This window comes from Hylobates moloch, unplaced genomic scaffold (assembly GCF_009828535.3).
Source record: "Hylobates moloch isolate HMO894 unplaced genomic scaffold, HMol_V3 SCAFFOLD_10, whole genome shotgun sequence".
Taxonomy (NCBI): Eukaryota; Metazoa; Chordata; class Mammalia; order Primates; family Hylobatidae; genus Hylobates; species Hylobates moloch.
In genome coordinates, this window is record NW_026652285.1 from 105873977 (window position 1) to 105889431 (window position 15455).

A 15455-nucleotide genomic window follows, 5' to 3' on the forward strand; every position below is an offset into this window, starting at 1 on the left:
GCTAGGGTGGCACAACCCACCATCTGTGAGGTGCTCAGAGCCCTGGGGTGAGGAATGCTCATGCCCATCAGTGTTGAGAGAGGTGGGGCGGCCCCGGACCCCAGGCTCCAGCCAGCATAGGGGTGCCTGCCCGAGTGGGTCCCAGAGCACGCCAGGGCTGTGCTGTCTGGTGGCCGCTAGCCTCATGTGGCTACTTATGATTAATTTTAAATTAATTAAAATGATACAAGGTCAGGTGCTGTGGCTCACGCCTGTAATCCCAGCACTTTGGGAGGCTGAGATGGGAGGATCACTTCAGCCCGGGAGTTCAAGACCAGCCTGGGCAACATAGTGAAACCCTGTCTCTACAAAAAATACAGTAATTAGGGCTGGGCGCTGTGGCTCACGCCTGTAATCCCAGCATTTTGGGAGACTGAGGCGGGCAGATCACCTGAGGTCAGTAGTTCGAGACCAGCCTGGCCAATATGGTGAAACCCCGTCTCTACTAAAAATACAAAAATTAGCCAGGCTGTGGCGGTGCGTGTTTGTAATCCTAGCTATTTGGGTGGCTGAGGTGGGAGAATCGCTTGAACCTGGGAGGTGGAGGTTGTAGTGAGCTGAGATCACACCACTGCACTCCAGCTTGGGCAATAGAGTAAAACCCGGTCTCAAAAAAAAAAAAAAAAAAAAAAATACAAAATGGAACCTTCTGTGTCCCATTCACAACCCCAACTTTTCACATGGCCCAAGGCTGTTTCACTGCACAGTGTTGTATAGAGCTCTGCCGGTGACAAGGTAGGCACTTTCGTTTTTTTTTTTTTTGAGACAGAATTTCCCTCTTGTTGCCCAGGCTGGAGTGCAATGGCATAATCTCGGCTCACCACAACCTCCACCTCCCGGGTTCAAGCGATTCTTCCACCTCAGCCTCCCGAGTATCTGGGATTATAGGCGTGCACCACCATGCCCAGCTAATTTTGTTTTTAGTAGAGATGAGGTTTCACCATATTGGTCAGGCTGGTCTCAAACTCCCAACCTCAGGTGATCCGCCCCCCTCGGCCTCCCAAAGTGCTGGGATTATAGGCGTGAGCCACCGTGCCTGGCCAGGGTAGGCACTTTCAAAACAGTTTGCTCAGAATTCCTGAGAGGCAGTACTCAGCCACAGTGAGCGTCATGGTATCAATACTTCCAGAAAAAAAATTAAAAATAGCTATGAAACGGCGTTTTTAGAGTCGAGGTCTGGAAGACCTGGCTCGGGGTCCGGGGAGATGGGTCTTGTGATGTGGTCCCTGGGTGGTGCGCTTGGGAGCCATGGCGGGGCCAGGACCTCTTGCAGCCCAGGGATGGAGCCCGCAGGTGGTGAGCTGGGGGGCGAGTTGTGGAGGCTGCGCTCACATCAATGCCCAGTGCCCTCCCCGAGGGGCCAGGTTCTCTCTCCACAGGGGAGGGGGAAGCACACAGGGGACAGGGAGGGCGGCCGGGTTCTCTCTCCTTGGGACAGAAAGCGCGGCCAGGTTCTCTCTCCTCGGGACAGGGTGGTGCCATCGCATGCGTTCCCCAGCTGCAGCCACGAGAAACAATTTGGAGCGGAACCCGGGCTCTGACCTCCCCCCATCCTCAGCCTTCCCCCAAGGATGGGCCGTAAGATGAATGTGGTCACCGGCCCAATCCAGGGGTCTGTGGCCAAACCGCAGACCCGGAGGAAGCAGGCCAGGCCATCTGGGAAGCCGGCTCCCCTCCTCTCCTCCTCTGGCTCCCACAAAGCTGTCTCATCCAGGAGCCAGGCCCGCCTGTGAGCGAGGGGAGGCTGCAGGTGTTCCTTCAGCCTGAAGTGTGTGAAAGCCAAAGGCCCCCACCCTGCTCTCCAGCCACAGCCCCCTCCCCAGACTCAGGGGGCCAAACCGGCCTTTCACAGCCATCTGTAACCCAAACGTCTGCCCGCAGCTTTGTCGGAGCTCAGTCCACAGCGGGCCATGTGGCCTGGGAGTGTCCAGTGGCAGTTGGGGCCTGCCAGGACTGCTGCCCCCAGATCGCCATTTACTGTGTGTGTGGCTCTGTGGGGCCCCGGCTCCACGATACCCTCAAGCATCTGCCACCCGCTCTTCCCAGATTGCAGGGCATGCCTGGCAAGACTGCGCAGTGCCACTCTGACGGGCCTGATCTGAACCTGGGTTCGGGGGGACGAGGGAGGGGACCGAGCACGCGGGATGGACAGGGACGGACACCCCTCCCAGGCAGGAGAGGCAGAGGTGTTTCCGACACACAGGCAGTTATCGGGGGGAAGAGAAGGCAGGCAGAGGAGCCACCCCATCTCAAGGCAGCGTGCAGGGCAGAGCCTAAGACAGGGTCCTCCTGCAAGGGCCAGACAAGGAGGAAGGCATGGGCAGAAACTGCGTCCAAATCAACAGCAAAGACAAAGGTCACCTAGAAAGGGGGGACTCCACCAGACTCTTACCCAGCAGCATGCCCCTCCTGCCTGGGCCTGGTGAGCGAGGGGCTCAAGGGGAAACTGAGGCAGGGGCTGGCACTTCTGTGTGGATGAGGAGGGCACCAATCTGAGGCCCCGCCCGCTCCCTGCTTCAGCTCCTCTGTTCCCGGGCTGCCGACTCTCAGGAGGCTTTGCCACCTGAAGAACTGGGAGGTCGAGCAAGGTGAGAATAGCTTTCCAGCTCCCGTGCCGACCTGAGATCCGAGACGCACCACCCTGAAGAATGGCCTTGGTCCCAGGCCTCCACGTGCGCTGTGGCAGACAGTGCCAGTCGATCACCGCTCTTTCCTGACCCAGACACAGCCTCATGCTCTTCAGCCAAGTGCCCCAGGGAAGCCCACTACCGATCAGTCAAGCTTGGAGTAAAAGATGAAGCCTATTTGCTTCCCTGTTTTCACGTGGGGCTTATCAAGTACTTACCAAGCACCTTCTAGAAGCTTGGAGAGGGCTACAAGCCATGGTCCCTGAGCCCAAGACACTTACAGGCTTGCTTTCTGGGAGGACTGGGGTGGATTAGAGACTGCCTTCCGGTCAGTGACGACAGGATGGGCCATCTTGGTCTCTGTCCATATCTGGTTTGGGGGTTTTCACAGGACTAGGCCTAGACTAAGGACAGGGAGGGCACAAGTTCTGGCTGGGTCCAGGGTCCTGGGATCCAAGGCCATTTGGGACCTGTGAGAATGGATGGACAGCATGGGATGGGGCATGGGGTCTGAGCCCTCAGTAGATTCCCTTCATCCTCTTGTTGTTGGGGTCGAAGGGTGACTTCAGGTGAGCCCGGGCACCGTAGGTCACCCCCATTCTCTCCAGGGCATAGTCCCCGCTCTTCACAAAGTCCAGCGAGACCTAGGAGCAGAGGTGGGGATGAGGCTCACTCTCTGTTGGTAGGCATGGGGCTCACACCTGCCTGCTTCTCTGGAGGAGGGGGTCTTGGTCTTGCTGCCTGCCCTGTGGGCAAACTCATCCCTGTGCCAGGGACTCCTTTCTGAACCCAGGCATTGCCCCAGAGCAGGTGCAGTTCGTGTCCATGTGATCTTGAGTTGGACATGGGCATCTGGGGTCCAGCAAAGCCAAGATCTGGCAGCCAATACGACTTCCACAGGACGACACACCTCCCACCCCAGCGATTCCAGATGCCTGGGAAACAGCAGAAACACAGTGGCTTCCCCGGACCCGGGCAAGCACAGCGGCCAGAGCAGCGCCGAGGCTGGCGGCCAATCCGGCTCGGATCCCTCGGGGCAGGGGCAGCTAGAACAGCCTTCTAGACAGCTTGGCCTCTGCGTGCTCCCCATCCCACACCCTGGCTCGGCCTCCCCAGCAAGCCCTCAGGAGCCAGTCAGCCCCAGGTGCAGGTGCTCTTAGGCAGGAAGAGGGCGTCACCTCCAGCCTGGCACAGCTGGTGATGCCTGGCACTTTTGCTGCGGCTGCTATGAGGAGGGCAGGCTAGGCCACTCAGGGAAGCTGTTCTTCCTTTACAGCAATTAAACCCATGGCCAGGGCCACAGGAGGGAGTCTCGGGCTCTGCTCTGGGAGTCAGAGGGCTCCTTCTTGTTCCCAGCAGCTCAGGACTGGATGAAAAAAATAAAAAACAAACCAAGCTTTTTCTGTGACAGGAGCTTTAGGAGTGGTGCTTCTGAGCCATGTGTGCACCTGCAGGGCTGAGAGCTCTGAGCTGCCCCCCTACAGGCAGGCAGCATGGAGAGCTGGTAGCCTTCAGATGTCCACAGGCAGGCACAACTCAAAGCGGGCATCTGGCCTTGCTAACAAATACCTACGAGGCAGAAACTCCTTCCCTATCTCGGAGCCTTTCCCATCAATGAGCAGGTTTCCCTAACTTAGGAAGAAACCTCTGTCACCCCACTTGGGTGCTAGAAAATGTTTAACAACCAGTTCTGGGGTGAGGCGGGCGTGACTGTAGCATCTGCCCATTTCCACGGTGCAAATGCTCTGGACAGCCCTGATGGAGGGGGCAGGGGACATGCACCGGTGGCTCTGGGTGCGTCGACTGGTTCCCGGCTGCCTGTCTGGATGCCGTTTAACCTCGGCTTCCCGGGTCACGGTGGTTATGGACCCATCCCTGACTCCGGAGAAAGGAGAGTGTTACTATTCTTTGAAGAAATGGCAACGGAGCCTCCACTCCCCAACCCACCCTGGCATGGAGCCCATAAACTCCGGTTTGGCTGGGCCCCAGGGCTGTGGCCCCCAGGACCGTGGTTCCAGGGCCGTGTCAGGAGGCCCTGCCCACCGTGAGAGCCATGCCATCACAATCCCCGCGTATTAAGACCCCACTCTGCGCAGTGGCCTGTACGACAGCCCTGCATGGTAGGTGACTGTCCACATTTTATAAATGAGGAAACCGAGGCTCCAAGAGAGGATCCTTACCCAAGGTCACAAAGCAAGTAAAAGGCAGATCCCAAAAGCTAGTGGCATCAAGTGTGTCCTGAGCCTCCCAGCTCCACCGCCGGACTCAGCCCCATGGGCTGCCACTTCCCCACAGCTCCACAGGACCACGGCCTTGCCCGAGGCCTGGCGGTGTCCCCTCCCCCTTGGGCCTGCGGGCTGGGCCTGCGCATGTTCTGCAGCTCTGGCTAAGGCTGCTCCGTCTCCAGCCTACCCCTCCTCGTGGCTTCTCCCAAGTGCTCCCTCCCTCCCCGATTCCCTCTACATGTCCATCAGGGGCTCAGGCTGGAAGGCTCTGGAGCCAGGCCAGCACCTCCCGGCCTTACTTAGGGCTTGGGCCAAATGTCAGATCGGCTCCCATGGAGAGACGTGACCCTCCTCACCGGCACCTCTACCTGCGGCGCCAGAAAGATGGGAAAAGGAGGTGGAGGTAGAGACCACCCCCTTCCCCTTCTGGGGAGGCTGCCCACCCCCTGCCCCACCACCCCTGGCCACCCAGAGCTGTCCTGGGACTTGCTCCTGGGGGCAGTGCCTGCTCTTTCCAGCCAGCTCCTGCCTCCTGCAGTCAGGGGTCAGTCACCTGGAGGGTGTGGGGTTGCCTGGGGTCCGGGTGTTGGGGGTGAGGAAAGAGAGGAGGACAGGAACATGGGTCTCTGAGTCTCTGATCGGTCACCCTGGGGCCCCCCCTCTGCACCCCAGGCAAAGGGTAGGCTGTGGGTGGCTTGAGGTTTGGGTCTCTGGTGTGAGTTGCTGGAAGGTATCAGCCTGGCTGGCTGGTACCTCCTTCTAACCAAAAAAAAGCCTGGAACCACCAGTCAGATTCTTCCAGAAAGAAAACAGAGAGCAGCTTTGGCTCTGCCCAGGCACAGCTGGGGAGTCCTCCACCTGCTGAGGCCTCTTTCTCCCCCTTCTCCTTCCCCCTCCCTCCTCCCTCCCTTTTTTCCTTCCCCCTCCTTCTCCTCCTTCCTTCCTCCCCCTCTTCCCTCCTCCCTCCTTCTTCCTCCCCTCCCTCCTCCCTCCTTTCTCTTCCCTCCTCTTCTTCTGGACCCCACCCGTGCCTCCTCCCTATGCCCGGCACACTCAGGGTGCAGTGCAGGGAGCTGGTTTGGAGTTGGGGAGGGATCGGCATTTGCCTTAGGAGGGCCAGAGAAGGAGACTCACCGGCCCACCGCTGGGGTCATGGATGTAACCGTAGGCGATGGTCTTGTCGATGGCGAACCCAAAGTCAGCCCTCCGGACATGGCCCACCACTTGGCCGTTCCTCCAGATGGCCTCCAGGCCAAACATGGGTACTTTGCTGGAAGAAGCAGTAGAGAAAGCTAGGGCCCCAGAAACCACAGGGTGGGGACGCATCCACAGTGGCCTGGAGAAGAATGGGGGGCTGCATGGTGCCCACCCAACCGTGGCTCCATGCAGATAGGGCTGGCCTACTAGGACTTCGCTGGTCCCCAGAGCCAGCCCAGCACCTGGCCTGGACACCAGGGCTCAGGCTTCAAGTAAGTAAAAGTGATGAACAGAAAACATTAAAACCAGGAGTGGACTTTGCTGTTTCCAGAAGTGAGCCCCGTATATTTGGGAGGGCCCCTGCTTCCGATTTCCTTCCATTGTTGCTCAACTCTGGGTTTTTTTTTTGTTTTTTTTTTTTGGTGCAGTGGCGCAATCTAGACTCACTGCAACCTCCAACTCCCAGGTTCAAATGATTCTCCTGCCTCAGCCTCTGGAGTAGCTGGGATTACAGGCACCCACCACCATGCCCGGCTAATTTTTGTATTTTTAATAGAGACAGAGTTTCATCATGTTGGCCAGGCTGGTCTCGAACTCCTGACCTCAAGTGATCTGCCCACCTCAGCCTCCCAAAGCGCTGGGATTACAGGCTTGAGCCACCACGCCCGGCCAGGTTCATTTTTTTTTATAGTACAATACATACTTTATTCAAAGGACTTGACTACATGTAATACATGAATGCTCACTGTAAAAGTTTTAAAAATTAAAAGCAGGACGACAAAAAAAAAAAAAAGTAAGCTAAAATCAAAGAAAGGCCAGCACCCAGGGCTAACTGACAACACTTTGTTGCCAGTCTGCAGACTTCTCCCTGTGCGACGGGTCATCCCGGCTGCAGCTGTGCAAAGGGGTCCCTGAATGGAAGGGCTGGGTGATGTTGAGGGCACCTCCTGCATCCTCAGCCTGGAGTCACTGTTTGGGTCCCACCTGTCAATTGGATTAGGATGAGGCTGGAAGGAGGTTTTGTAAATATCTTTGGTTTTGCCCTAGTTTCCATTCTCCACGTGAGGACGCTGAGGCCCCAACTGCCTGGAGTCCCAGAGCAGTGTGGCAGGGCCATTCTCTGTGACTCCACTGCCAGCATCTTCTCTGCATCTGTCCTGGAACTACAACAGTGCAGAGCCGCGGTGCAGGGCAGCTATTATGCAGCCTGACAGAAAACCCCTGAGCAGAGCGCACTGGGTCACAGGGGCCGTCCGAGGCCCTCCTAAACCCAGATATCAGGCTGCAGGTACTTCATGGAGGGTCAGAAGGTCAGGGTCAGGCAAGCAGAAAGGCCCCATGGACGCTGACCTGTCTGCAAGGGGCCCCCTCTCCAGGAGCTAAGCTGATCCTGGGAGCTGGACAGGCTGTCACGCGAGAGGCAGAGCCTGACAGGCACCCAGGGAGAAGCCACAGGATAACGACAACATGGCTCCACTCACCGTCCCTCTCCCTCCCTCTCCCTTCACCCTCCCTCTCCCCTCACCCTCCCTCTCCCTCTCCCTCTCTCACCCTCTCCCTCACCCTCCCTCTCCCCTCACCCTCCCTCTCCCTCACCCTCCCTCTCCCCTCACCCTCCCTATCACCTCACCCTCCCTCTCCCCTCACCCTTCCCCTTCACCTCCTTCCCTCCCTTATCACCCTCTCCTCACCCTCTCCCTCACCCTCCTCACCTTCTCTCACACTCTTCTCTCCTTCACCCTCTCCTGTCCCTCTCCTCTCCTCCTCTCCCTCACCTTCCCTCTCCTTCACCCTCCTGTCCCCTCCTCTCCTCCTCTCCCTCACCTTCTCACCCTCTCTCTCACCCTCCTCTCCTCACCCCCTTTCTCTCCTCCTCATCCTGCCTCACCTCCTTCCTCACCTCTCTCCTCACCTCCTCATCCTCCTGTCCCTTCACCCTCCTCCTCACCTCCTCATCTCTCTCCCTCACCCTCCCTCATCCTCCCTCACCCTCCCTCTCCCTCCCCTCCTCACTCTGACACTCCTTTTGAAGGCTCCAGAAATCTGGGAGAAGTGGCAGTGTTTGCAGCTGGCTGTCAGCTCCATGTCCACAGAGCCCAAAGCCGCCCACAGCCGCCCACTTCCCCGGAAACCTGTGCTTCAGACCCCCGTGGGCACCACGGAAGGGCCTCTGATCAGGGCCTGATCTTCTCAGACTGCCCTGCACCCCAAGTGGAACTCGGGTTCCTGGAATCCAAACTCTCCCAGTAGCCCAGGGATCACGTGTGCCGGGCTCCAGCAGCATGCTCAAAGCCACTCTCAGTGGGGAGAGCGGGAGGTCAGGTCGCCCCCAGGCAGAGTCTCTCCTTCCACCTCTGCCGAGTGACTGGGCGTGAGTCCCCTGCTCCTTGGCACCACGTGGTCTCCATTCGTAAGTGGGGATGACGGCCCCAGCCGAGCCCCTCTCCCCCTATCACAGGGCTGTGGGGAGACTGAACCGGAACGGGATGGGAGGTCGTGTTGCGGTGACTGGGAGGTCAGGCTCCCTGGTTTCACCCTCCCAAGGCTCTCAGCCTAGACCCGCCGCAGAGGGGTGGCCTGGGCTTGGCTGCACCTTTCTCTTTTGAGACCTGCATTGGAAGAGTGTGGAGCCTTCCCTACCTCCCCACGGGCCCTGCTGGCCTGGAAGGGGCCCCAGGTGCGCAACCTCACACTGGCCTGGTTTCAATCCCAGCACGTTGGGATCCTCACACTTGTAATCCCAGCACTTTGGGAGGTCGAGGCAGGCAGAGCACGAGGTCAGGAGAGTTCAAGACCAGCCTGGCCAACATGGTGAAACCCCATCTCTACTAAAAGTACAAAAATTAGCTGGGTGTGGTGGTGCACGCCTGTAATCCCAGCTACTTGGGAGGCTGAGGCAGGAGAATCACTTGAACCTGAGAGGCAGAGGTTGCAGTGAGCCAAGATCGCACAACTGCACTTCAGCCTGGGCAATAGAGTGAGACTCTGTCTCAAAAAAAAAAAAAAAAAAAAAAAGCGAACTCTCTCTGCCTTTCTGCCTTTAACAGCAGCATGTGACCTGGCCAGATGGCCTCTCTCTTTGGCCTCGATTTCCTCATCTGCAGTGGGCTGTTGGGTGCGTTCTGGAAGAGCATGGCTGGCACATGAGAAGTGTTGGTACCAGGGGCTTTGACTGGGGAACTGAGAAGTGCCTGCCTGCCCTGGCTGTAGGCAGTGGCTTCTGGGTGAGCGTGGGACAGCGGGATACTCACTCCTCCACGGTGAAGCACACCAGGCGCTGGCGGAGGCCTGCGGCCCGCTGCTGCTGCAGGGCCTCCCTCCCCAGGAAGGGCACCGGCGACTTGAGCTTGCAGGTGAAGGCCAGGCCTGCTTCCAGGGGGCTGTCGTCTGGCCGCAGGTCCGCGTGCCAGTGCCGGTAGCCTGTGGGAAGGGAAACCACGGGGTTGGTGCCACCCCGAAAGGGGATAAGGCCTTCAGGAGATGCATGAAGATGCTGCCTAAACCACCCCCTCCAGCCCCTACCCACACTCTCAGAGCTGCTTAGTCACCTGGGCAGGAGGCAGGGGCATCCCCAACTCCAGAAGGTTCCCTGGGGTGACGACCCCCCCCCCCCAGCACACTGCCCATCAGCACTGCAGCCCTCTGCACCCTCAGGTGGGGGCATCAGGGAGGGGCTCGTGAAGAGGGAGCTCCCCAATGCCCAAGCTGGGTGCCCAACACCCTGGGGAACTGCCCAAAGCCCGCTCTGAGCCTCCATCCTTGCTCTGGACAGGGTCTGGGCTTCTTCCAGAGGCCGGAGCACCTGCTCCCCGGCTCCATTCTTCACAGCTCTCAGAGAAACCAAGGCCCTCAATTCCAACCCAGCCTGGGCCTGCCCCCCGGGTGTCAGGCAGCACCTCAGCTCTCTGAGTTCAGGTTTGTGTAGGTGTCGCGGATCCCAACACTGTCCCTGGGGCCCTGCACGAAGACCCTGGGCAGCAAGAGGGTTTGGGGAAATGGAAGATGTCAGGCGCTGGGGTGTGGGGGAGGAAATCATGGTGTAGAAAGAAGGAAGCCGGGTGACAACACGGGGAAGGTAAACAGCATTTCGGCCTCCAGGTGTCTCGAGCGTCACTCCCCTCTACTCCGCCCGCCCCCGCCCTGTGCTGTCCAGACCCCGCACTCACCTTTCTCAATGCTCAGGGAGTCGATGGCGCGGTACCCTGCGTTGACGAGGCCGTGTTTGGCACCCGCGGCCATCACAGCCCGGTACACAGGCACGCAGGACGCCTTTGGAATGTGCAGCTCCCAGCCCAGCTCCCCCACGAAGGACAGCCGCATGGCCCGGACCTGGGGGAGAAGGTCATGGCTTAGATGTGGCCATGTAAGATGGCTGAGGTCCAGGCCCAGGCCACCACTTCCTGGTGGACAGCTCCTACCGTCACTGGCCCTGGGTCCCAGCCAGACTGCCACCAAGAAATGGGGTCTTCGAGGAGAGCTGCTCCCTCCAGCTGCTCTGGAAATCTTTGAGGAGAAGTAGGGGGTCACCTTTGGGAAGGGGAGATGGCAGGTTTGCTGTCTGCAGACCTCAGATCTTCTCCAGGACTGGGTTAGTTTCCCATCTGTCATAACAAATGACCACAACTGGTGGCTTAAAACAACAGCAGTAAACTCTCTCTCAGTTCTAGAGGCTCAAAATCCAAAATCACCGTGTGGGCGAGCCATGCTCCCTCTGCAGGCTCCGGAGATGACCCTTCCACTCTCCAGGGACTGTCCTCGTGGGCACCTCAGGCGCCCCTCGGCTTGTGGCTGCATCACTGCGATCTCCGCCTCAGCCCTCACAGCCTCCCCTCTGTGTCTCTGTCTTCTGAGGACACTTGTCACTGGATTTAGGACCTTCCCTAGCCCTACATAATGTCATCTGGAGATCCTGACCTTAATTACACCTGCAAAGATCGTATTTCCAAATAAGGCCCCATTCACAGGTTCTGGTGAGTTAGGATGTAGACACATGTTTTAGTTGTCACCATTCAGTCCACAGCAGTGACCTGGGGCAAGCTTCTCACCTTTCCTCGTCTGTAAGATGGGGTTGGGAGCCCAGCTTTATCTGTTTCAGAAGCTCTGAGACACATCTGCGAGGAGCAGGGGGAAGGCAGCAGCCCGGCTCAGAGGACACCACCCTGGCTGCACCCAGTGGGGACAGAGCCATCGGGGAAGGGGCAGCCAGGTGCCAAGCCTGTTGTCCGAGGAGCCCATCACCCACCATTCTGGTCAGCCCTGGCCCGGCACCGGGCTCTGAAGACAGCCACAGCCTCTGCCCTTCAGGACTCAGCTCGGCCGTGAGCACAACCACGTTCTGGGTGAGGAAGGGGCCGGAAAGCAGGGCCTGCCTGAGACGCCAGACCAGGCTGGCAGGCAGAGCAGGGGATTGCCATCGCGGACGGGCCTTCCAGGTGAGGGTGCAAAGGCCCAGTGCTGGGCAGCGGACGCGGTGGGAGGCAGGAGAGAAAGGCCTGTGGGGCTGTGGATACCTGACTGTGAAAGCCACGGTGGCCCCAAGCCCTGCAGAAGTGACAGTGCTGATTATCAGGTGCTTGTGGGCTGAGCTTCGTCTCGTCCCTCCGTGGCCCTTGCAACGGTGGGAACACAGTCAATAACGTCCGTGGGCTGAGGCGGACACAGAGGTTCCCAGAGGCACTGAGCCGGGCCTAGGCACACCCTGCCCCGCCGAGGACAGCTGGTGTCTTTGGGAGGGTGTGTCCCGCACACCTGCACATCAGGCTAGCACTTGGCTGCGTGGAGGCCACAGGCAGCGTGGGGGGCTCCTTGCGCGGGAGGCGTGATTTTCCTCACACACTTGGCTCGGGTGCGTGGCACGTCCACACCCAGTAACCGGAGTCTGCTTCCTCACCTTCAGGCAAACCCTTGAACCCACTGACTCCCATGGGAAGGCCTGAGTGCTCAGCCCTGGGACCACAGAGCTCACAAAAGGAATGGGGAGAGCTAGGCTGACTGCAGGATCCCAGACAGCGGAGGAACTGATTCCACCGCTGCTCTGAGCGGAAAGGCCCTCCCGGTACAGCTCCCACTGGGATACGCCTGTGGGAGGGAGGGCAGAGGCCGCTCTCCCAACCACAGGGGCAGCTCCTTATAAACCTGACGCTTTAATCACATGGCCGCCGAGGAGCTGGATTCTAAAAGCTTTGGAAATAGCGCTAATTTGCTCTAAGTTGCCATCTGCCCAGGCCTCCTAAAAAACTCAAAATTGACACAGAAAATGTACTGTTGACATTTCCCTGCTTCCCTGGTGCAAGCCATAGGCCCTTGACAAAGATTGCCTTGTCAACGGGGTTCTAATTTTAGATAGCCTATGGAGGAGCTCGGGGCTCAAAGCCAATCTCATTTTGAAACAGGAAAAATAATTTCTAAAGTGCACCTATCCACGGCCCTCCAATTGTGGATCCCTGTTCAGACAAAGACCCGTCACCCAGCTCAGTGAGAGGGTCGGAGTTCACAGGTGGAAGGGAGGGAGCAGTCCCATCCTTCCTGGCTCCAGCAGCTCAGCGAGGATGGGGTCAGCTGGGTCTGGGTCTCCATTGTACCCCGTGCACAGCCTGGCCCAAGAAACAGTCCCTGAACGAAGGAGCAAAACGGGGCCACACCTGTTTCCCGCCGAAGGGAGAGAGTCTGGGGAATCCAGGGGCCTAAGTTCACAGAATCACTAGTTGTTGAGGCATCTTGCATTTTTCTCCACCAAAGCAGTGGAGTGGAATCAGTCCCCAGTTCTTCCAAGTGGGGACCCACAAGGAAAGGGACAGGCCAAGCGAGGACATCTGGAACAAACACGGGCTCCCAGTCAGCCAGGTTTGGGTGGGAATAGCATCTCCCAGCACCCACGGGGGTCGGCCCACTCGGCCCCAGGGCCCTCCTCTGACCCATCGGCCAGGGATGGGCGCGTGTGCACCAAGCACGTGGTCCCGGCACGTGGGCCTTGGCCACTCTGGCTCAGGTGGGCTCTGAAAGCCCCAAATTGCAAGATGGAACTCCTGGCCGTGGATGGAGTCACAGAATTATGGAAGATCAGCAGGAAAGGCCTTATGTCAGGTTTTGTTTAAACCCTTTCCACATCCTGGAAATTCCATGCCAAAAAAAAAACTGCTGAAACTATTAAATGAAGTCAGCAAAGTTGCAGAAAGCGAAGTCAAATGAACTGTCACGTATGTGTTCTCATGATCTCGACAAGGGCGCTGGAGCCACTCACGGGGAGTCTCCAACAAGTGGTGCTGGGAGGATCCGATAGCCACATGCAGAAGCGAGAGGCTGGTGGCTTACCTTACATCTTGTCCAAAAATTAACTAGACATGGAACAAAGACATGAGGGTAATATCTGTAGCTGTACAACCTCTGGAAGAAAGCATGGGGAGTTGGAAATGGCAAGGGTTTCCTGGCGAGGACACCAAAAGCACAGGTCACAAAAGCAAAAGTCAGATGGAAGGACATTCATCACAAGCACATTTGTGCATCGAAGGATGCTAATAAAGTGAAAAGGCAACCCACGGGATGGGAGAGAACATTTGCAAATCTTACATGTGATAAGGGCCTTCTACCCAGACAGAATAAAGAACTTCTACAACTTAACAATAAAAAATCAAATACCACCATTAAAAATGGGCAAAGGGGCCGGGTGTGGGGGCTCATGCCTGTAATCCCAGCACTTTGGGAGACCAAGGTGGGAGGACCGTCTGAGGTCAGGAGTTCGAGACCATCCTGGCCAACATAGTGAAACCCTGTTTCCATTAAAAATATTTTTAAAAAAATTAGTTGGGCGTGGTGGTGCGTGCCTGTAGTCCCAGCTACTCGGGAGGCTGAGGTGGGAGAATCACTTGAATCCAGGAGGTGGAGGCTGCAGTGAGCCGAGATCGTGCCACTGCACTCCAGTCTGGGCAACAGAGTGGTGAGACTCCATCTTAAAAAAAAAAATGGGCAAGGGACTTGAGTCGACAATTCTCAAAAGCAAATGCAAATGGCCAACAGGCCCAGGAAAAGATGCTTCACATCGCTACCCATCAGAGGCACGCAAACCCAAGTCACAGTGAGTTATCACTGTGCCCAGGAGGATGACAATGATAAAAACAAGAAAAAGAGGAAGTGAGGAGCGCCTCTGCCCGGCCGCCCCGTGTCTGGGAAGTAGTGAGGAGCGCCTCTGCCCGGCCGCTCCGTCTCGGAGGTCTACCACGGAGGCCAGAAGCAATGTGGGGGCTGGACGTGGTGGCTCACGCCTGTGGTCCCAGCACTCTGGGGGGCGAGGCGGGTTGATCACTTCGGGCTAGGAGTTCGAGACCAGTCTGGCCAACTTGGCGAAACATGAAAAATACAACAGACAAACCAACCAACCAACTCAGTGACAACAAAACAGGTCTACCCTGGAGTCATACTCTAATTTTTTCATTTTCCTCCCTTTCTGATCCTTTATCCCACTTTCTTTTTCTTCCTCTTCCTTCTCCCTCTTCTTTTTCAAATAGAGGATTGAGCTATTATCACTGATCCATATAAAGTCCCTCTCTCATTTATTTTAACTCCCACCCCCCATTTCTATTCCCCGACTTCCCATGTGCAACCTTCCTAATATGTTTGATACGCATCTTTTTGTTTGTATGTATTTTTAGAAAATGTTTATTGTTTTTGTGTGCAAAAAAAATTAATTAAAAAAAAAAAAACAAGAAAAAGAAAGTAACGAGTGTTGGTGAGGATGTGGAGAAACTGGAACCCTTGTGTATTGTTGGTGGAAATGGAAAATGGTGCCAGCACTGTGGAAAACAGGGTGGCAGTTCTTTAAAACATTAAAAATATAACTTCCATGTGATCCAGCAACCCCACTTCTGGGTATACACCCAGAGGAATTGAAAGGAGGGATTCGAAGAGGTATTTGCATACTCATATTCACAGGGTTATTCACAATAGCCAAGAGGTAGACGCAACCCAAGTGTCCATCAGCAGAGGATGAACAAGCAGGGCATAGTGACTCACACCTGTAATCCCAGTACTTGGGGAGGCCAAGGCAGGAGGACCACTTGAGCCTAGGAGTCTGAGACCAGCCTGGGCAACATACGGAGGCCCTGTCTATACAAAAAAATTTTAGAGTTAGCTGGGTATGGTGGCGTGTGCCTGTAGTCCCAGCTACTTGGAAGGCTGAAGGGGGAGGATCACTTGAGCCCAGGAGGTTGAGGCAGCGAGCTGAGATCGCACTGCTGCACTCCAGCCTGGGCGACAGAGTAAGACCCTGTCTGAAATAAAAAAAAAAAACCCACACCAAAAACAGTTGTTGAACAGACCAAAAAGTGTTCTATCCACATGAGAGAATGTTATTTAGCCTTAAAAAGGAAGGAAA

At 56.9% G+C, this 15455-nt stretch overlaps 1 protein-coding gene across 1 annotated transcript in view; it reads right to left on the reverse strand.

Moving 5' to 3' along the window:
* Positions 1-2261: 2261 nt before the first annotated feature.
* Positions 2262-15455, reverse strand: part of SARDH (sarcosine dehydrogenase) — a 74937-nt gene continuing 61743 nt past the window's right edge. The window contains exons 19-22 of the mRNA XM_032165575.2: positions 10255-10417; positions 9340-9508; positions 6026-6161; positions 2262-3310 (exon numbers count right to left, since the gene is read on the reverse strand). Of these exons, the coding sequence (XP_032021466.1) occupies positions 3185-3310; positions 6026-6161; positions 9340-9508; positions 10255-10417 (594 nt within the window). The 3' untranslated portion in view covers positions 2262-3184. The remainder of the gene's footprint in view (positions 3311-6025; positions 6162-9339; positions 9509-10254; positions 10418-15455) is intronic.